The sequence below is a fragment of the Pongo pygmaeus genome, chromosome 3 (assembly GCF_028885625.2).
Source record: "Pongo pygmaeus isolate AG05252 chromosome 3, NHGRI_mPonPyg2-v2.0_pri, whole genome shotgun sequence".
Taxonomy (NCBI): Eukaryota; Metazoa; Chordata; class Mammalia; order Primates; family Hominidae; genus Pongo; species Pongo pygmaeus.
In genome coordinates, this window is record NC_072376.2 from 126,574,650 (window position 1) to 126,597,669 (window position 23,020).

At 37.4% G+C, this 23,020-nt stretch overlaps 1 protein-coding gene across 19 annotated transcripts in view; it reads right to left on the minus strand.

The window, feature by feature from the left end:
* The window catches only part of CAMK2D (calcium/calmodulin dependent protein kinase II delta), a 316,681-nt gene extending 299,477 nt beyond the window's left edge, over window positions 1–17,204 (minus strand). For 18 of the 19 annotated variants that reach the window (XM_054486326.2, XM_054486351.2, XM_054486339.2 and 15 more), the window contains exons 1-2: window positions 13,898–17,204; window positions 12,216–12,310 (exon numbers count right to left, since the gene is read on the minus strand). In XM_054486326.2, coding sequence (XP_054342301.1) covers window positions 12,216–12,310; window positions 13,898–13,962 — 160 coding nt within the window. In that variant the 5' untranslated portion in view covers window positions 13,963–17,204. Of the gene's footprint in view, window positions 1–4,749; window positions 7,959–12,215; window positions 12,311–13,897 lie in introns of those variants that run through there. The other variant, XM_054486353.2, reaches the window with a different exon arrangement.
* Between the last annotated feature and the right edge of the window lie 5,816 nt (window positions 17,205–23,020).

Below are 23,020 nucleotides of genomic sequence, written 5' to 3' on the forward strand. Positions count from 1 at the left end.
GCTAAATATTTAAATCGAAGTTGTCTTCTAAGTGAATGGACAATTGTTTCATTATTTAAATCATGGGCATAAAGAAGTGACTATTTCCCTACTACCAGCTTATGCCAAATTATAAACTATATCACAGAATTAATCTAACAGAATTTTGAACTTTTTTTTTTTAAAAAAACATTCAATAGTTAGGAAAAGCATATGCAAATCTTACTGCTAAAAGTTCTAGGTCCTCAAATGTGTGTATCATAAGATGATATCGTCTGGGAATCATTTTATTCCTTTATGAATTCAATAAATACCTGTGGTGGGTGCCAAACACCACTCTTGACAATAGGCATTCAAGCAGTTAATAATGTCAGTACCATTTTTAGATACCTTAGTTTTGGATTTGAGCAGAAACCTATGAACTTTTTTAAAACAGTCATTAATCCATATTGCAACCATAGGAACTACCTTTTCTTATTTATAAATACAAACTGGATTGTCTACTGCACTTTTAAAGTACTAGCTGATTTTTTTAAAAAAATTCTAATTATCCTCCCGTCCTTTATTTTCTACTTAGTCACTCTTAATTTTTTGTATTGCCCCAAGGCTCACTAAAACAAAATATGAGGTAGGTAAGAGGTTAATTATTCCTCTCTTATCTCCTGCTCATTTCAAATAACTCAGTGTTGTAAAATTCTACAATCTGCCTTATTTAAGAAACTCCAGCAGTTCTTGCCATACTTAATGATTCATTGGAAGAAAAAACTCCCATTCTTTTCACCCGTTTTTGCATGTTTCATGAAACTCTATACCTGATAAGTCGATCACCAAGAGTTAGAAAGTGCTTATCTCAAGTTCAGTCTTTATTGGTACATTCCAATATTCTGGCTTCTCATGAGTATTTTTTCAACATATACTTTGAACTTGTTTTTTTTCCTACTTATCTCTCAGTTCAAAACTGATTCTTTTGGAAACCCAGTTCAAACATCAGCTCCTCTAGGAAGTTTTCCCTGACCTCTCATCAACCCAACAGTTAGCTCCTACACTTCAGAACCCAGTAAACACTCCCACTGTTAGATTTATCAACCTGAATGGTAATTTTACTTGACTTTACATCTGTTCACCTTGAAAGAAGGGACTTTTGTCCTTTGTACCTTCATTTATCCAGCACCTAGCAGGACCAGAATATGGTGAATAAGCATTTTTTGTTAAATGGAAATTGAAATTTACAATCACGCTTCTTAAAATTCAATTTCTCGCTCGCATACTTTGTCATTGGTGGAAACATACAAAATTCACAGGAAGTAATTAGGCAAGAATAATTTTGATGATATTTAATCCTCTAACCCATTAATTCTCCTCTATGAATATTTTCTAAGAAACTGATCAGAACTATAAAAAAAAAGTTATACAAAAGAATGTTTATAATAGTGCCAGTCATCATAGCAAAAAGCAAAAATTAAAAAAAAATCCTAGGAATATCGAAATAATTAATTGGTGTTCTAGTCACTTAGTGAAGTATAATTCACTTATTAAGAATTCAAAAGATTTGCAGTACATAGGGAAATTTTATAATTTTAAGTAAAAAGGCAGGACACAAAATTGTAATATTTTAGTCCAGTATTCTGAAGAAAAAGAAAGTGACAAAATGTTAACAATGCTTGTTTGGGGGAAATGAACTACAAATGTGTCTTTCCCTCATTCTATTTTTCCACATTTCCCCAAATTCTATAATTAGAATATATATATTTTATGATACGATTATTTTAAAATGTATTTATACAAAACTGTAATAAAGATTTATTTCAGAGGTATGTCTGAAGTTTGTAATTCTCTCTATACCTAACAAATATTAACATTTAGTATTAAAGCATATAAAATTCACTTTATCAAAGTAATAAAATATCCATCATGGATACAATTTCTACAAAACTGCCAAAATGTACACCTGAACTAACTCCCCAAATCACTATTGCCACTATGATTAAAGCCTTTAAGTCATCATTTAAAAATGATAGGAATACTTTTATGAAAAGAATATTTTCTCATATGTAATAGCTATAAATAGAATGTAATATATAATATTAAATATATTAGAATAGATATTAGAAATATGTCTCTAATTTAGTATATATATTAGCACTGTAAAGCTATAGAATTATGAACCCCACCCAGTGTCTTGCAACATATCACACAAGAAATTTCCTTGAGGAGAGAACACAAGTGCTTTTCAACATGCATTCTAAGTTTAAAGAGACTTCCAATACAGAAACAAGTACACTCTCCCTCACCAAATTTCTCAACTGAGAGACACAGCAGTTGAAACAGCTGGCCTCTAACTGCCTTTACTAAAAAAATCAAATATCCTCTAAGCTAATAACATCCATGATATGTATATCTAAAACTCTAAAAGTGTCACCATACTGCTTAAAAATGAGCTTTGTCAAAAAATAAATGAAAAAGTAATCAAATACCTCTGTAGAATGGATCAATTTTTTTTTAAACTCAAACACGTTAAAATAATTTAATCATGACATGAGTCTGGAATTATTAAAGTGGTGCTGATGGCACAGACCATGAAAATGTTAGCCCTCATTAATGAGCCACTTTATAATACATGGTTTAAAAAAAGAGTAGCAATAAGAATTTGGAAGTAGTTGCTCAAAAAGAAAATACTGAATTATACAAAACTCCAATAAAGCAGAATTTGTCATGACAGAACTTATGAAATAATTTGTGAATTAGAAATTAATTTATAGAGTTATTGTATGCTATTTGATATGAAGTCTTAGTCAATTTTCATTTACTTTGCCAGTCATAAGTTTCTCTTTGAAGCATGTCTATTTCAAGATACAGAATCTTATTTGGTCATGCAATTATTTGTCCACTTATCCAACAAACATTTACAAGTATCTGCAATATTCATTACTGTGCCAGGCGCAGACTGAAAGATAAACTAAGAAATGTCACCAAATGCCTGAAGGCCACAACATGTATGGCTGCAATACAAGGGGAGAAATCTGGCAAGCTCCATAAGATATGAAATATCTATTGAAAGGACAAAGAAGGAGACAACAATCTCTCTGGCTAGAGAAAGTAAGGAGAGGTGGGGGAAGAAGTTAGAGACCATGGAGGAGGCAGGACCTGCACCGGATCTTAAAGGAGAGAGTACTGCAACAGTACCAGGTATACTCACTCCATTAGGAAGATGGAGCAGGAACTTTCTCCCTCCCTGTGAACAGATTGCTTACTCCCTTCTCAAGCAGGCTCACCTAATTTATTCAAAACACAACCTCGCACATCAATCTTTTCAGGAAATCTGTGAGACCAAACTCCCCAAGCCTGTCTCTGCATGCTCTCAAAGGCCCTGTGCACGCATCTATCACAGCCCTTTCACTAACTCTACTAAATGCCAGGCTGTCATCCACACTCATAGGCCAGGAAATACTTGAGGAAGGAATGTCTGTCTTTCACCTCTGTATCTCTAAAACTTATCAAATTGCCCAGCAAAGCAAGTGCTAAAAGATCTAATGATGAGCTGAATAAACGAATAAAAAATGTGCAACTATTATCTACCAAACCCATTTAGGAGGCTATCTAAAAGAGTTGAAGCAGCCAGGCACAGTGAGTAGCTCACACCTGTAATCCCAGGACTTTGAGAGCCAGAGATGGGGGATTGCCTTACAGCCAGGAGTTCAAGACCAACCAGCCTGGGGAACACAGAGAGACTCTGTCTTTACAAAAAATAAAAACAAAAACTACTTGGGCATGGTGCCACATGACTGTAGTTCCAGCTACTCAGGAGGCTGAGGCAGGAGGATCACTTGAGCCCAGGCATTGGAGGCTGCAGTAAGCTAGGTTCTCACAAATGCACTAGAGCCTGGGTAACAGAGAAACTGTGTCTTAAAACACAAAACAAAGAGTTGAAGCAAAAAGAAAAGAGAGTTCAAATTGGGATGGTGAAAAGGAAGAAATGAAAAAGGTGTTGAGATGGGATAAGAAAAAGAAAAAAATCAGTCATGCTTGAAAGCTTAGAAAAATTATTGTGCCATTCACAGAGGGGGAAAGTTGATGAGTCTACTGGGAATATGCTGAGTTTGGGGCTGTATTAACCCTCAGCAGAAATTCAAATTATCCAGAACATTGCCTCAAAAAAATGCAAAAGTACTTATTTCCTCAACAAAACATCAAATTTTAATTTAAACACTAATAGCATAATGTGGCATATATCAACTATCCACAATTTCTTTATAAAACAGAAAATTTTGATAAATTTTCACTTACTATATTTACTTTAATAAGTTACTTTTATATAAGTTATTCATGCTTTATTTCAATGTGTATACATTATCATTAATAAAATTTCGGCCAGGTGCGGCGGCTCACGCCTGTAATCCCAGCACTTTGGAAGGCCTAAGTAGGTGGATCACGAGGTCCGGTGTTCGAGACCAGCCTGACCAACATGGTGAAATCCCGCCTCTACTAAAAATGGAAAAATTAGCCAGGCGTGGTGGCACGCACCTGTAATCCCAGCTACTCAGGAGGCTGAGGCAGGAAAATCGCTTGAACCTGGGAGGCGGAGGTTGCAGTGAGCCGAGATAGCACCACTGCACTCCAGCTTGGGCGACAGAGCGAGACTCTGTCTCAAAATAAATAAATAAATAAATAATTTAAAAAAAAATTTTATCAGACATAGGAAGAAAATTTCCTGTCACTAAAAAAATTCCAAATAAATTAAGTATTGCCTATATTTAAAAGAGAGGGTAAAATTATATACTAATATATGAGAAGTAATGCATTTTATTCCATGAGTTTACACATATATCGCACAAAATAAAATAAAATACAATTTACCTAGAAAATGGCCACATATATTTATTCCATGAATGACTGACTGGCCCACTGAGATCAGCCAGTTAATTAAAAAACTCCAGGGTATGAAGAAATAAAAAGAGGTTTCTATCCTAAAAAAGTTAGGGATAGTGATTAGCTCTCGGGGAGATACAAAGGATAGGGATCAACAAAAAGCGCACGGGTAGCTTCAAAAGTAGGGAGAATGTTCTACTTATTGAGTGGAGGCTTATTGGGTGCTTATTGTTATAAAATTAAATATATATGATATAATTATATATATCAAATTTTATGCAATAAAACTTTTAACATTCCTATGTAATCAATCTAACTAAAGGAAAATAGGAAACCTATTGTAAAACAATTAACTGTATATAAATATTATATCACAATACTTTCTCTGTGTACCTTTATACTACTTGTTGCACCTAAGTTATTTTTCCAACAAATATAGAACTTGACAATTTTATATTTTTCTTTAAATTGCCACATTTTTGTAAGAATTTGCTACATACAACATTGTTCAAAAGGAAACCACAAAACAACAAAAATTTGTCTTCCATTGTTCACTGGTTAAACAAGATGAACCAGAAGAGTAGAACAGCTTTCTGAGTAGGTTTCTCTGGGCTTCGGTTAAGGGCTAAGTTTTTGTTTGCAGTGACAACTGAATCATTTAGAAGAAGTAATCCTAGAAACTTACTGTATAGTGAGATATTTTTAATCAGTTAATGAATTAAGTTTACCAAAATACTGAACTCCTCTTTAACTATTTTCCTACCATTTTATAATAATAACATTTTTCACTATATTGTTTTCCTTCCAGAAAACAGCATGGAGGGACTGTCTGAAACTTCACTTTGATCTTGTTACAGTAGCATTTAAAAGACTATCTTTTCTCACAGGTTGGAACTCTAAATGTATTTTCCCAAAGAAATACTCAATTCCCCACACTGCAATGGGAAGATAAAATGTAAGGCATAGTGTTTTGTATGAAGGACTCTGAAGTTTGTAAGATCAGTTAAGCACACAGAGGTAAATATAGAGAGGTTAAGATATGTTCTCTCTAATAGCAATCAACAGGAGGTGACAGTGGAAAGAGTCAGAATTTATAGTCAGAGAAAACCAGATTGAAATCCTGACTCTTATCACTTACTAATTTTGAGGCCTTATACAAGAGCCTCAGTATCCTTTTTTAAAATGGACATAATATTGTTCTAGGAGGCTGCAGTGTGGATTAAATAAAATAAAACAAAGTATCTTGTAAATATATACCTATTGTCTCATAGAAGGGGCTCTTCAAATATTGGCTATTAATATTTATATTTTTCTAAATTATTATTAATGATGAAGATGGTATTATTGATTTTGGTAGTAATAAACATAGTTTAAGGAGTTAAAATGAGACTGTAACACAAGAAAAGGGGGTCAGGTAACTAAAAAAAATCAATGATGTCATTGTGTCATTGTGTGTAATTACAATGATAGCTAAGAGATTTAAAAACAAAACCAAACAAACTTAACAAAAAAGCTGCCCTCTCTCCTCTTCAAACCTACCAATTTCCCTATGCTAGAGTAAGAGAGGTTATGGTAGATGAAAGGTCTATGATTTCTCCTTAAGTATTGCTAAATCTCTCTCAACTGGAATTAAAGGAATTTTGTCACTTAAGAAACAGCCTACTTCATTTAAAATAATTTTATTCTAAAAATAACTGTATACTGATAATTACAACAAATTTACCATACGAATAACATAACATTTTGTTATAATCAGATATTTAAACTACTTTGAGCAACTTCCCCAAATCATTTATTTAGACTTTTTTTTTTCAGTTGGGTGGAGGGGGGGTGGTACTTAAGCCCCAGCTACATTATAGCTTTCAAAATTTCTTTAAATCAATACTATATGAAAGCCTTTCTTTATCTCCCTGGGCAGAAATAATCTTGTCCTCCTTTAAAAGCCCATAGTACTTTATTCATGCTTGAATTGTAATGCCATTTATGTCTTCTATTATGTCTATTTAGGTAGATAGCCTTTATTTTTCCTAACACTGTCCACTGAAATCATTTAATATTTATTAAATAAACACATAAAATAAAGACGTGAATATGCTTAATGATCTATAAAGTGATTTGAAATATAAAGATATGTTTTAGAGTTAAAATATTGCTAATACTCCATTTAATGCATTGCAGTGTAGTTTACTAAAAATACTACTGTAACTTAAAATCTTTAACACAGACTCTATATAATCATTAATTGCCAATGATTTATTAAAACACTGCATACATTACACCCCAATAAATGGGGAAGACTGATATTAAAAAATATACCAACCCAGCCCTAGAAGTACTATGAGTCAACCTCAGTATAAGCCCAAGGAAAAGACTTTAAAAATATATTAAAATTCTAAGTTAGATGCCCAAGAAAAGCCCAGTACATTTAAGATTTCTAGTAATTCGTGATTATTACCATTAAAAAGATCCATAAAAGGTGATATATTGCTAAATTTTAATTTTTATATTGTTTATTCAGCATTTCAATGAAAATAAGAAGTATTAATCTAATTGTCTAAACAAAGTTCTCACACAATCAGGTAGAGGTTTACACTAGTTATTAATACCACAGTATGGCACCTGACAACCACTTTCTTTATTAAGTTTTCTTCATTTAATGAAATACAGAAAAGAATTCTATTATTTCCTGGAGGTGTGGATATACTTTTTTTTTTTTATTATTTGTATCTCCTAACTAGTTCTGAATAGCAGTAATGTTTTCATTCAATGAAAGAAGAAAATAAATGTTTAATATCAAGACCTATAGAAGAATGTAAATACAACTAAACATAAGTAAAGGATACAAAATAATAAGGATGACACATGCCACTTCTGGGTCCATAACTGAAGAGTTGTGGAGATTCCATGTACAAATATAAAAATGATTTACTAATTTTTTTCTTAAAACGTTGTTCTTGCCAAGAAACCTTCAAATTTTAATTTGTCCAATTGTTCCAATTTGCCAAATCAATAATGTATAATCAGAACTTAATCCATCTACATAGTCTCAGTTCTACTTCCAATTCAAGACAAGTAACCATGAAGCTGAGAAATTACAGTACTTTCTTGACTGCCTGGATGCCAAAAATAAAAGAAAAGTAGCAAGAATTAGTTTTTAACATCCCTTTTATAACATCAAAAAAGGTTACTTAGGGATATATATATATCTATATACACACACACACACAAACACACACACAAAACATTTAGATTTTATAGATGAAGCCTAATTTTGCATACATGGTCAAGTAGTTTTATAAAGTCCTGATTCATGTACTACTAATATCACCAGTTTAGGAATTAATAAAACTAGTAAAATCAAAGAATATCAAAATGACTTAACTGATTAAGCCTGAAGTTTTACAGAAATATAAAATGAAATCCCTTTTAACTTTAGCAATGGAGTAGAGGTAAAATATACTTGTAATAACTTATTTTTTAACCCTATACTATAATGTATTATATTTTACAAAAACAGTGACTGTGACACATCAGAATCTATGTAACAGTCAAATGGTTTCTAACGATCAAGAAATACACTGAGAGATGAATGTCAAGAAGCCATTACTTCCACATAAAATATTTTACCACCACGAGGCTTTGAAATGCAAAATAAATCACAGGTACTATTTCTAAATTATCTGCCATCAGAACCATCAGTCCACTGGATTCTGAACTGCAGTCACAGCTCTTCTTGGACTTTATACAATTTGACAATGGTGTACAGTTCTAAATATGTATAAATAAACAGAATATCAAAGCAGCAGAAAAAAATTGGCTTTTGTTAAGTACTAACCTAACTGTGTTTGGGATTAAAATGGTGTAATTTCTAATTCTCATGGTGAAAATATAAGGCAAAAATTCTATTATCACTATTCAACATTTACTAAGCATGCCCTCAATGCCCATCTAACAAAAACTGTTTAGAAGATAGAAATTACATATAAAATATAAGATGCTTGAGATGCTTCCATACTATTTTTTATTTTCAAAATAAGCCAAATTATGTACGAGTGTACTCATCTACATGCTCAGTATAATGAATGTTCTATGCATGCACATGCTAACACAAAAGGTAAGAAATTCTTCAATTGACTCAGAGTTCCCCAAATATGGTATGTATGACTAACAGCTGAGAGGAAATACAACTGAAACTGTCTGCTGGAAATCCATTAAAATCTAGGCACAGAAAAATGCCTGGTTGATAGTATAGTTGGATGCGCAAATTTATGCAGGAATGTAGCCAAATTTTTGGCAATTCCCTCATGGTCTTATATTTATTAACAATAGCCCTTTCTTTTTCAGTTGTAATGTTACATTTCAAGAACATTAGTGGAGCTGGAGGACCTGCCTGGTCTTTAAAACAAATAGACTAAAGGCTTGGGTATACGGAGTCATGGAATTTCAAATACAAACAAAAATTTGCACAAAAAAAGTATGCTACACAAAAGCTTCCATATGCAACTCTCAAAAATCAGTACCTCAGAAAAAACAAGCATACTATTTTGCAATTCTTTCTACATTTGCCTTTGAACATATTCATTATTTTAAAAATTTTTCTGCAAAAATGATTTGTATCATATTCTCTGAAATGAGTGTTATTAAAAGAATTCATATGTTAAGACATATCCTCTTAATATACTACTTCACGGATTTATTTTCAGTATTTGCTTGTTGTTAGGAGTAAATTAAGTACTTAACTCTTACAAGTCATTTAACAACCACATTTGATTCTCGTTACTCTGTACTGAGCCCCTTCTATGCTCTCAATTCTGTGGAATGTTATATCAAAAAATGAAAGCATGGTATTTTTTTCTTCAAGAGTTTATAATTCAATATGAGTACAAGTTAAACAAATGTATTCATTCAAAGGCACAAATATTCTACAACCAGCTCTGATTAGTGTGACAATATAAAATAAAATTGTTGACCATTTTGAAGGAAAAGTTCTGTAATTTTTCAGGAGAACAATAATAAGAGGTAAAATTGACACAATACTTTGCAGTTTAAGAAATGATTCTCATTGAATTCCCTGAATCCTCAGAACACCCCATGAGACTCCATGAGTATGATTTCCCATTTTACTGATGAAGAACCTGATATCCAGAAAAGGAAAGAGACAAAACCAAATTTATGCCTAAGTAGTAGCGCAAAGACTCAAACGTAGTTCTCACAGCTAAATCAAGGCTGCCACTGGATTTATAAGCTCTTTCATAAAAGTAATCTAATTTGATCATTATGACAATTTTATTAGATAATAATAGCAGATAATATTCATTGACTGCATATAGTGGGGCAGGTGCTGTTCTATGCTATGTTAATTCATTCACTCCACACAAAACCCTATGAGGAAGGGTTCTGTTATTACTCCTGTTTTACAGATGAAGAAACTGAGGCTCAGAGAAACTAGTTAACGTGCTCAAGATCACACAGCCAGTAGGTATGGGCAGCAGAAGTTAAACTCAGAGCTTCTGATTGCAGCATTAATAATGTTCTTCACCACCAGCTCACTCTTAGGTAGGTTAACATACAACAGGTTAAGAAACTTGCCCAAAGTCACAAGGAAAAATAATTGCAGAGAATGGGCAAGAAGAATGTCTCCTAACTCTTCACGCTAGTTCCTTTTCCTAAGTAGAATAATTAAAATCATTACATCCAGAAGGGGTAAAAAGCTTTGGGACATGTAGGTAGTTCTTTGAAGCAGAATATGAGCAAGTAAGGAACACTGGTGGAGTAGCAAGGAGAAAAGATTCCATCAGGCCAAAGAAGGCTTCTTCTCCACAGATTGAAGGGAAAAGAGAGTAAAATGTATGTGATCAGGGATAAGTATATTTGTTATTCTGATTTAGGGAGGACAAATTCAGATGAGTGAAGAGGGATGGCTCTAATTAAGAAAGTCAGTAAAAGTGAAGCACTACACTGATTTGTTTTGAAAGAAACACCACCAAAAATCTTGGAATAGGTATTGTAATGCTTTCAAAAGAAATGATACCCCCACCACAGCCAAAAGTATCTAGCACACAGAAGGAAGTAAGAGAAGCACTGAAAGATTCTAACTACACATTTTCATTTTTTTAAATTAAAATGTCACTTATAGTTTAGCAATTCCTTTTTGTTGTTAAAACCTTTCTGTGGAGTAGAGACTAAGAGAACATAATTGACATAACATTCTTCTCATTAGTTTTCATACCATGATTCTATGGTGCTGATTACTTTATAGATCTTTCTCAGAATCATGACAAAATCAGATGAAGGAAATTAAAACAACATCCCATGTGAATGGATAAACTAAAATACCAACCTAAACCTAAAGTGCACGTTAAAAGTAGAATTTGCAACAAATATGGAAAAACTTATCATGGCAGAGACCGAAAGCAGTGATGCCAGGATTTTGGTAAGAAGCACTTTTGAAAAGACATATTAAATGAGGAAAACTAAACCTAATGGAATTTCTTCTCTCATTACTTAAAATAAACCAGGTCACTGAGATGAGCTTACACTGTGGTATTTTGTTCATTTTCATTTCATTTTTATTTCATCAAACCATAAATTCCCATGGAAATACCTCAGACACGTGCCCACAATAATTGGAATGCCTAACATTTCAGCATAAGTACTTTTGCATGAGTTCAACTAAATAAAAAGAATGCAGTGAGAGCCCTCCAAGTTTTTTGGTTATGTCAACAGCTATTTTACAACTATGAATTATCTCTGTAGCTATAAACTACATGTGTAAAATACATTACATGAGTCTGTGTGAAGCCTTAACGCAAAGACCAAGTAAAGGTGTGAGCTGCACACAAAAACATCAAAATAAAACTAAACTTCCTAGAATATAGCAATCATAAATTTTTTTCTTACCAAAGCTATTACTGTTAAATATACCTTGATGAATTAAGTTCAAGTGTAACTACAATTGAAATATATGATTCAACTGAGCTATGACCTACTTTCCTCTCAAAAGCAAAAGGGAATTATGACAGTTGTGAGACTTATATTTTTCCTTTCCATGGTCTAAAAGTTATTTTATACTTAAACTATAAGCAAAATGCACCTGACATTTATTTGCTTTAAAATATAGTTATTCATGCTATTGCTCATAGGACAGATAGAATTTTAATAGCAATGTATCAAATAATAATTATATCTTTACATTTATTTTTAAGCTGTACAGACCAAGAAGCATTCAGGAAGAAAATAATCTCAATATGTAATATGATACCTAAGTCTAAAATTCAGTTACAACTACATGATATATTTACATACAACAGAACCTATAATCAACATGACAAATACAAAATTAACCAATATATGTGGTTGAAAATACCCACCCCTAGCAGAAAGCTTTTTGGTGTTGATAATTTTGGCAGCATATTCTTGTCCAGTAGGAATTTTCATACATCTTCTCACCACTGAGAATGCCCCCCTGGAAACCAATAATTAGCAGGTCATTAATATAACAGATATAATATTTCATTAAAAATTTATAAAATCTGAGCATTTTTATTGATTTTAGTGGATTGCCAGTGAAGTACAGTAATATCCAGTAAATGAACAATTCTTCCTGGAAACCCAGACTTTCTTTAATGTTGAAGAATAAAAGTAAATTTTATTTAACTGGGAGCACACATTATTAATCAACAAAATGAAAGGAACTGCCAATTATGACCGCTCTTGTTTGCACAAGAAATTTGAAAACATTTTACAGTTCACACTCACAGCACCAAATGCTCTGAGAAAAACCCTGCACAGAACAGAGCAGACGAGGAGCAGCAAAAAAATCTGCTGCCTACTTATTTTGGTAGGAAACAAAAAATTAATGTGGTTCCAAGTAAGTAAACATGACGATTATTTTCATTAAAATATAAACCTTGAGCAGATTAGTATGGTTTAACAAATCCTGGTATGGTGATTTCTCTATGCCTTGTTTTGGACTGGGGGAGGGGAGAGATTTGAATTAAGCTGCTCTTCCGACATATTCTCCATGTTTTAACACCAGACAATATATACATACCTAATTTTTATTACTTTTAAAAATATTCACCTTTCCTTTAATTACAGTATAAACCAACAACATACATATAAACGCACTCCTTTCATAAAAGTAACAGTCGAAACTAGTGAAAGAGGAATTGGGTTTGGGTTCGATGCTACAAAAATCAACATTCACAGCTCAGCCCCTAGGTCCCTTTGCATAAGTCCTCAGTAGGTCTCCTGCCTCCTTCCCTAACATCTCCAAGTAGTTCTGCCAGTCGGGTGAAGGAGGTGGTTTTACACAATTCTAGGCTACTCTTAAGAGCGCTCTCAGTCTCCAGAGGGCTTTTCCGCTGCCCGTATAAATAAATCCTCCCAGAGAACGCAAAGATGCACACGTAAATCCTAGGAAGAATGATGGTGAGCGGTAATCTGGTGCAAAGAATAACACTGGATATAGGGCAAGGGGTTGGGTTCTGTTGGGTGGCCCTTTTCCTGGACAGAACAACTACTGGATGCGAAATAGACTCTATGCCAAGTTGAACTTTCGGCATCAATAAATATGGCACCGTCTGAGGCTGTGAGTTCTCATCAGTACCTGGGTCATACGGCCGACACGCCGGCTAACCAGGAGGCATCTCTATTTACAGAAAACATGATCTATGTTGCATTTTACATGGGTTCTAATTTCCTCTCCAAACACACATTACACAGGCGGGCGCGCACACTTCTCAGGATGACAGCTACAACTGCAGAGATCGTAAATTCACTAAGTCTCTCACTGCAGGAGGGTGAGGGTCCGGGAGAACGTGGGCTAGGGACCATCAAAATGAGCCACAGTTGGGGTAAGGGTCCTACCCCTTCTCTGCTCCCTCCCCTTATTAAGACAGTACCTTCCCCAGAGCTGACAACCCAGGAGCCCTCCTCCCACTCCTCTCCCAAACTCCCTCGCCGGAAGACGGAGGCCGGTGGGTCGGGGGCAACGCGACCCGCCCTCAGCTGGAAAGGGGATATGCGGATGCCGGGCAAAGGTGCTTACTTTCCAAGCTCCTCGAAAAGCTGATACTCGTCCGTGAACCTGGTGCAGGTTGTGGTCGAAGCCATCCTCGGTCCGAGCTGTGCCCTGGCTGTGAGCGCGACGGACCAGAAGCGAGCAGACGCGCGGCTAACCCCGGGACTGGCCCCGCGGCGCTGTCACCCAGGGCCGCCCTTACTTTCCTGGTCCGAAAGTAGCTCGCCCGCGAGGGAGTGTGCGCAGGGGCGGGGCGGGAGGGGAGATGACCAGAAAGGGTGGCGTGGGGTCTCCTCCCCACGGTCCGCCGATCCTCCTCCTCCTGCGGGCCTCGCTTCCTTCTTCTCCACTGGACGCTCCACCCGCCCCTTTTCCAGTCCCTGTCCCCAAATGCAGGGGGTAAAGTACTCAAGAAGAGGGGGCCGGGAAATGGAAAAACAACCGGGCACGGGGCGAGTGGCAAGCAGTTGCGAAACGATCCGCACTGGAGCAGAAGGGGTAGAAGCAGAGGGGAGGGAGTCCGAGGGGGCGGAGGTGGAGTGCAGCGGAGCCGAGGCCGCGGAGCCCAGAGCGGACAGCCTGAGCCCAGCGGCAGCTGTCAGCAGGCTCAGGCGCGGGGCGCGCCGGGGCTCCGGCGAGCGTGCGCGGCCGAGGCCGGCTTCCCTCCGGCGGGCAGCAGCGGCTCCGGCGAAGCGAGGCACCTTGTCTGCCTCGCGCTGCTCACGAGCCCGCGCGGCTTCAAGACGGCGCGGCGAGAGAAAGAGCGCTCGGCTCAGGCGAAGCCTCTTCTGCCGTCCCCAGGCCTCCGTCTCCTCCCCCGGCACCTCCTCCCGCCGCTCCCTCCGCTTGCCAGCACCCCCTCCCTGGCGAAGCCCCCTCCTCGCTGGTCCCACACCTCCCTCTAGCGACTCCAAGCCTGTCCCTTCGTGGATCTCTCGCTCTCCCTCCTTTGGTTGCACTCACGAGCACACCAGTCTAGGGAGAAACCAGGTTGGTGGAGGAGGATGTGCGGGGGAGAGGACTGGAGGTTTGGGTGAATGAGGCGAGACGTCACAGTTACCCATTTAAACCCGCACAGAGAAGGCTGCTTCAATCTGGGGCTGACTGAGCGGGAAGATGCAAGGCTACTCGAGGATGGCCCGGGGCAGCCGCCGTGGGTCACGGAAGCCCACGCCCCTGTTTTGGGCGCCGGGAAGCAGGGACCTTTCCAGGCCGGCTCCCGGGCCACGACACCCGGTGGGCCGAGCAAGGGAGAGCAACCACTTCATCTCCACGCCGCTCGGAGTTGACACAGCAGGGGCCGGATGTGGGCTGTTCATTGCTCTCAGAGAAGGGTCCCAACCCTTCCCACAGCCACCAGCGACTGTGGGGGCAAAACCCAGCCTCAGCGGGGTTCACTGCGTCGCCAGCTCCCCAGAACCGGGCGCAGGTTTTCTCCCTCCCCCGCAGCCCCTTCTGCAAGGGGCAATGACGGCCACTGAGCCACATTTCACTTGCCACCTCCAGGCCCACCTCCCCCGCTGTTTTCCAGGATGGTGGCTGAGACTCTGGCAATCCCCAAAGGCCTTTGCTTTGGCTGTGAACGTTGAAAGAATGAAAGCAAAAACTCCGCCGCTCAACCACACCTTCCCTTCCCTTCTGAGTAAACTCCCCTGTAATCTCAGTAAATTCTGATAGTAAGGCGAATTCTCGCGATATTTCCCACTCTGGCGGTCGGGGCGAGGTAGTAGGAAGGCTTGGGTGTAGGTCACGCGACCCGGCGGGGGCTGACGTCATTCACATCACGTGAACACGTCTAGCCTGTTTCGCTTTGCAAAGGGAAAAAAGAAAAGGGGAGGTCGTGTGTGCTTTTGCTTTCAGCCAGATAGTGGCAATTGAGTGCACTCCGTAAATGGCTATCTGGAAAAACCATTTAGCCGTTCAAGAATGTGTCCTTTCCTTTAGCATATCTGCCATTGTTTTCAGTAGGAGGAAAAAAAAGCATGCATTACAATTTAAAATAGATAAACTGCTGCCGATTGCTAGAACAACTTCTGGGCCCTCTTTCCAGTTATCTTTAATGAAACTATGCAATTGCAAATTTAGCCGCAGACCGAAAACAGCGTTATGGACGGTCTTTTTCAAATTACTGCTAATTGTTCTACAGCACGGGACTATAAAAACCTTGCAATCCTATTGCTAATTTGCTCGTGGTATTACTTCATAGACTTAAAATTTCACAGCTGAAAGATAAAAGATAACTTGCAGACACAAGAGAATCTAAGATTTAAAGGCGCTGCTGCTTGCTCCCAAAGACTGCTATTAATTAATGTTACTTTGTGGTCATAGATAATCCTAATTCCTTTTTTCCTGATCTGGGGAACGCTTCTGCCAATGAGTGAGCTTTTTACTGAAGTACTAAAAATGTTCACAAATTTTAACGTTTATTACAACAAAATTGAAGTTCGTATGTATTTTGATTCCCGGCCATAAAAGGCAAGAAATAACTGTGCAAAATGTAGTGCTATAGAAAAAGATGATACCAAAAACTGCATAAAAGAAACATGGTCTCTAAATATTAATAATTGGGCTATAAATTGAAAAAAAACACAATTTGGTCTTGGCTAAAGATTTGTAATATCTGAACTATTTAGCAATGTGGCTCCAAGGTGATAATGAAATAATTTAATATTTTTCCCTGAATCTAAGATTGAAACAGAAAAAGTAAAATTAAAACAATAAATAAAGGTAATATAAAAGTTTACATATGGGAAGAAAATTGTTTCTTAAATATTCAAGTAATGAAGTCTACATAATTACAGTATTTATCTCAGTTATTTAAACTACCAATAATTGTAAATGGTTATAATTGTGCAGTACAATAAAGGAAACATAACTGAGTTTTAATACTGATGTATTATTAGACAATAAATGTGTACATTTTTTACAGCAAACACAGCTTAATCTGTACGTACTCTTTCTTTGACTTATATTTTAGACTAAATATTTCTCTTATTTGAACAAATATTTACAGTTATTTCTGAAGTTTGAACCTCCTTAAAAAGTAGTCAGATAGCTGGGCGCGGTGGCTCATGCCTGTAATCTCGGCACTTTGGGAGGCCGAGGCGGGTGGATCATCTGAGGTCAAGGGTTCGAAACCATCCTGGCCAACATGGCAAAACCCCATCTCTAATAAAAATACAAGATTAGTCGGGCATGGTGGCGTATGCTTGTAATCCCAGCCACTTTGGAGGGTGAGGCAGGAGAATCACTTGAACCTGGGAGAAGGAGGGAGGTTGCAGTGAGCCGAAATCGTGCCACTGCCCTCCAGCCTGGGCAACAAGAGCAAAACTCTGTCTGAAAAAAAAAAAAAAAAAAAAGTAGTCAGATCAAAGACTTTGTTGTTGTTCTACTTCAACATCATTTCAGGAATAGCTACAAAATAGAGTTAAATTCTAAAAAGTGTAGAAATGTAGACCTATAAACATAATAACACTGGAAGTTAGTGCCAAATATATTTACATTTCATTATGCATGCCTTACTAATTGCATGTCTGATGAACATGGTGGAGAAAGTTAAGAGGGAGAGTTAGTGAATAAAAAGTTAGTCATTAAAGTTGTTGAAGATAATAAGGCAGGCTTTATTCAAGGGGGTCCATGGTGATCAGAACCACTGCAACCAGATCTTGCAGGAGGAGAGAGAGATTGGACTGTATTTCAACTCTTAAAAGGCCAAGTGGGGATTTACAAGCAAGGAGCAGGGTAGAGGGCTGTGGATATAAAATGACTAGGTATTCTCCCTCTTTCCTCTTTGGCAACTTGGAATTTAAAAAAAATCCAAGACTTCAGTCGTTTCACCCAGAAAGTACAAGTTTTTAATGCTTACATTAACAAAGGCAGATATTAACAGATACTAACATTCATTGATTTCCCTTGCTACAAAGTTATAAGATAAGAAACAACGAAGAGATAATGTTATCTTTATAGCTCCCCAAAGTGCAGAGTCCATCAGTAAAAAGCAGATTCCTGTGAAAATTTTAGCAGGCGCTGTGTTGAAGCCACTCTTCACTGCAGATTTGGAGGCTAGGGGAAAAAAACAACAGCAAGTTGCTGCCTTTCCAAACTATGGTAACTAAACCATATAGAGCCAGACAGATAATCTACTGATGAGCAGATAATCTGTTTACCAGACCATCCATTAGTGCAAGATGAATTTGCAGTTAAGAGATAAACTATTCATAAAAGCAAAGCTAACAACGAAGAGATTTTCTTTGTTTCATCATGTGCTGAAAGAATTTTTTTCCTAAAAATAAAAATAAATGTGCAAATAAATATGAAAACAAGTGATATCCATACAATGAAGAAATGTCTGTTTTCCATTACTTGCAAGTACATTGGTCAGCATGCTTGACCCTCTGTGAACATACATGTTTCCCTGACATCTGCTAAAAGAATTGCAGTAGGAAGGTACATTAAATAAGATGTATAATTCACAATAATTGCATAAAAGGTTATAAAGTCACTAATAAAGAAAATAAATTAACAGATTTTGACTCTTCTGTGTACCTCTAATGATTTTCACTGACTTTCAACTGTTGCAAACACTTATTACACTGGACTGTAATTAGACTGTCAGACCCTTCCTGGCAGGGACTCTCATTCAGTCCCCCCCACTGTATCACTAGCACAGGGTTTTTGCCACAACAGGTGCTCAAAAATATCTTTAAAAAAAAAAAAAAAAAGAATATTATGGTATTAACAGTCTTGTCTTTCCAAATATTAAAAATGCCCAATCTTTAATAGGATATAATGAGGCCCCTTTGTTGCAATATTTAGTAGATTCTTTGTAATCCTGAAGTAACTTGACTTCTCTATAATTTCATACTCTTGACCTGAAATTCTCTCTGTTGGTTTTCATGTCTGATACCACACTTTCTATTCACAATACCTCACCCATTCCACAACATTTCTTCAGTATCATTCCTGGTCTCTTTTTTCCCTGCCTCTATGGTAAGTGGTAGTGCTTTCAACCTAGGATTCCATCTTAGGTTGCCTTTTTTTCTCATTTTACACAGCTTTCCTGGGCTGCCTTCATAACTATCACTGTGTTAATTATCATATGTCTTAAATTTGACTCTCCAGATGTAGACCCTAAGACAAGAATGTATGGAAAAGGGATTTATTGAGGTAGTATTTCCAGGGACAAGGATAATGTTAAAGAAAAAAATCTCATTCAATGATACTTGCTGAAGTATAGTAAGACAGATTTTATTCAGACTATCACAGTAGGTATAGTTACCACTGCAAGGGGGTTTTGCAGTAGGGGAGAGAGATTGGGCTGAACTTCAAATGCAAAAAAAAGAAAAAAAAAGAAAAAGTGGGAATTTATATCTAAGGAGTGGGAGTGGAGGAAGGTAGATGAATGGAAAATTACTAAAAGGAAACTTCTGAGGTAAGGGGATAGTCTGGCTAAACCTACCTAACAAGATTCTTACTGAAGGCAGGCTGGAAAATTCTGGATAAACAAACTTAGCAGGATTCTTAATAAAATTGGGCTGATGCAAACATTTGACATGGAAATTCAAACGTCGAGGGTAGGAAAGAGGATTGAGAGAAGCCTAACTAAAATTTGGTCAAGGAGAGACTCTTTGTCAGTAGAGAACTGGAGAGCATGGGACAAAAACAATGCAAAAACAAAAAGCAGCATGTGCCTTCAAGTAGTCTCAGCATCAGCCTTATTTTCAGGGAGCTCTGGAGTATATGTTATACCCAGTTTTGTTACCCTCAAAGCAAGGGCTTTCCTATTTCTTCACCAGTCATTCATTGATCACTAGCAATGGAAGAGGGAAACAAACGGACATAAACTCCCTTGGGGTCAGGGTCTGGCCGTCCTTCCTGGCGGGCTGAACAGCTCCAGTGGCTCCAGAGTATGCCACTGAGGAAAAAGTCACAGGTAGAGGCTATTACAAGAAAAGACTGCAGAAGTGGGGTATGCACACAGAACTAGGGCATGGGCACAGAACTGGGATTCCAGAGAACGGAGAGGGGAAGCACCAACAGAATCAGCTGGATACTAAAGTGCTAATGACCCTGCAATCTCTGTCTGTAGCAAAGGTCTTTTTCTGAGCTTCAGACTCGTATTGCCCGCTCCCTACAGGAAACTTCCTCTTGGACATTGCACCTCTGACTCAACATGTCTAAAATTAATATGTCTTCCTTCTACATCAGCACCTCCTCCATATCTCAGTGAAATTTCAGGGTCATCCCACAATCAATTACAAGTCCATATACATCATAACATTCCTACTGCAAATGCCTTAGTTTAGGCCACCATCGTTTCTCACTTGGATTCAGAGGAATTCATACTAAAGAAATCTATCATGTCTTTTCTCAATATAGATATCATTATTAGCTCCCAATATATCTTTAGAAAAAAGTTCAAAAAGTCTTTAGTACACCCTACCAGGCATTTCAAACTCTGCGCACTGCTTAGTTTCATACTCATTCCTTGTACCCACACATACCCTAACTCCTAAACATTTCTAGAATTATCTTGCCATTTCTCATTACCAGCATTCTAGATCAAACTATTGTCTTCTCTCAACCAGTTTGCGGAAACAACCTCTTAACTGCATTAATAATTGTGCTTTCTTCCCTCTCCTTCACACAGCTGAGAGAAACTTCTTTTGAAAATAAATTTGATCCCACCATTCCTTTGCTAAAATGTTTCAAGTATGTCTCCAGTGATCTTGAAATAAAGACCAAAATCTATCAAGGTTTAAAAAGCCTTACATGATCCTCCAATATTGTTATACTTATTATGATTAGTATTTTCACCTGTCTGAAAATTTTTGAATGGTATGAGGCAGGCAGGTATCTACTTTCATTTTCTTTTCCCCTCAAATGGATAGCTAGTTTTGCCAGTGCATTAACTGAATAGTCCATCTGTCCATCTTTATCTTTTCCCACTTGTTTGAAAGACCTTTTTTTTTTTTTTTTTTTTCGGAGACAGAGTCTCACTCTGCTTCCTAGGTGCTGGAATGCAGTGGTGCGATCTCAGCTCACTACAACCTCCACCTCCTGGATTCAAGCAATTCTCGTGCCTCAGCCTCCTGAGTAGCTGGAACTACAGGCATGCACCACCATGTCCAACTTTTTGTATTTTCAGTAGAGACAGGCTTTCACCATGTTGCCCAGGCCGGTCTCAAACTCCTGAGCTCAGGCAATCTTTGGCCTCCCAAAGTGCACGGATTACAGGCGTGAGCCACTGTGCCTGGCCTGAAAGACCTTTAAAAAAAATCATATATTCATTTACATTGGATTGTTTCATTACTCTTCATTATGTTCAGTTTATCACTTTGTCAATTCCTTTAACAGTACTCTTCTCTTGATTCATGTAGCTTTAGAGGAGGGTAGCATTTCTCCCAACATTCTTGATGTTTAAAACTTAACTTTTCCTAAAAGCCAATGGCTTAGCCTTTAAATTACCTTGGTCAAAAGTCGAAAATTATTTTTTCATCATGTAGGGGCCAATACCAAGGATTCACTATATGCTATGTAGCGGGTAGCTAATACAACTATAATCAAAATAGACTTTAGTATATATTTTTAATCTATTATCACCAAACCTACAGAATTATAGTACTCTGTCTCATTTACGTAATGAGAGGTCCAGCCAATTTATTATTATTATTATTGAGATGGAGTCTCACTCTCTCTTGGAGTGCAATGGCACGATCTTGGCTCACTACAACCTCCAAGTCCCAGGTTCAAGCGATTCTCCTGCCTCAGCCTCCTGAGTAGCTGGGATTACAGGTGCCCACCACTACCCTCGGCTTTTTGTATTTTTAGTAGATAAGGGGTTTCACCACGTTGGCCAGGCTGGTCTCGAACTCCTGACATCAGGTGATTCGCCAGCCTCAAGCCTCCCAAAGTGCTGGGATTACAGGCGTGAGCCACCTCGACCAGTGCTAATTTATTATTATTCAGGTGCTACTTATTCATTTCCTACATCGTCAAGGGCCCTGTTATTTCTTGTTCCCCTGCTTTTTTGTTTCCTAGAGTTGGCTTAGACTTGTTGATTCATTCCTTCAAAAAGCAGACAGAAGTTTTAAAAATCTGTTTGCCTAATGACTTAACACATGTGGCTAAACCTAACCACCAAGGTCTGTTCCATCCTATTACACAAATAAGGTTTGGGCTGAATACACAGCTAGAATACCAGATTTTCCTGTTTTGAGATTAATTTTTTGGCAAAGAAATGGAGCAAAAGTGATATATGCCGCTTCCAGACCTGGTTCATGAAAACCTCCTTTGCATGTTCTCTAATGTTCTTCGGTCTCTGAACGACTGGGATGGCAATTCCTAGGGCAATCATAAGTATCCTATTGAAGACTGCAGAACCACTGTCAGCCTGGGGCCCTGAAAGACTTCATACAACAGAGCTGCTGCTAATATGCAACCCTTGCTCTGACCAAAGAAATAAACTTCCTGTTCTTTAAGGAACCGAATTTTGAGGATTCTATTTGTTTCCGTAATTTAGCCTCCCCTATCTAAAACAAAGTAAGGAAACAAATTTTTAAAATCAAAAGCGCTATACAAATATTTATTGTAATTTAAACCTTAAGAATAAAATTATGATTAAATGAAAACATGTGATTTGCATTAAGGCCATATTTTATTTTTGTCTATTGTGCCTGTGTCCATGAGTGTGGTAATTGAGAGTTAGCTATGTTGCAGAATGGCCCAACTCCAACCAGAACAAGTATCTTTATAGTTAAATAAAATTTTTTTTAAAAAAACACTACCTTCTTGTTCCTATTTTCCCCGCCTTCTTCCCCCACTGCCCCCACACATGATTTCCAATGAGGAAAACAGATTTTTAAAGGTTCTGAAAGTTATGACAATACCATTGAGAAGGTGATGCATCTTTATCCTTAAAGCTCTCCCATTTTTAATGTTTTTCTGTTTCATTTATCAGTGGTGAAAAAAAAAAGAGCCTCAATTAGTAATTTGTATGTGAACAACACCTCTTTTTCACAACTGCTTGGTTCGTTTAACAAGGAAAGAGTGCTGTCAACTTAAGAGTGAAAAGGTGTTTTTGAAGGTAGAGGTAATTATGGTGGGTTGTCAAACAACATAGTAATAGAAAACAAAATGAAGGACCCCCTA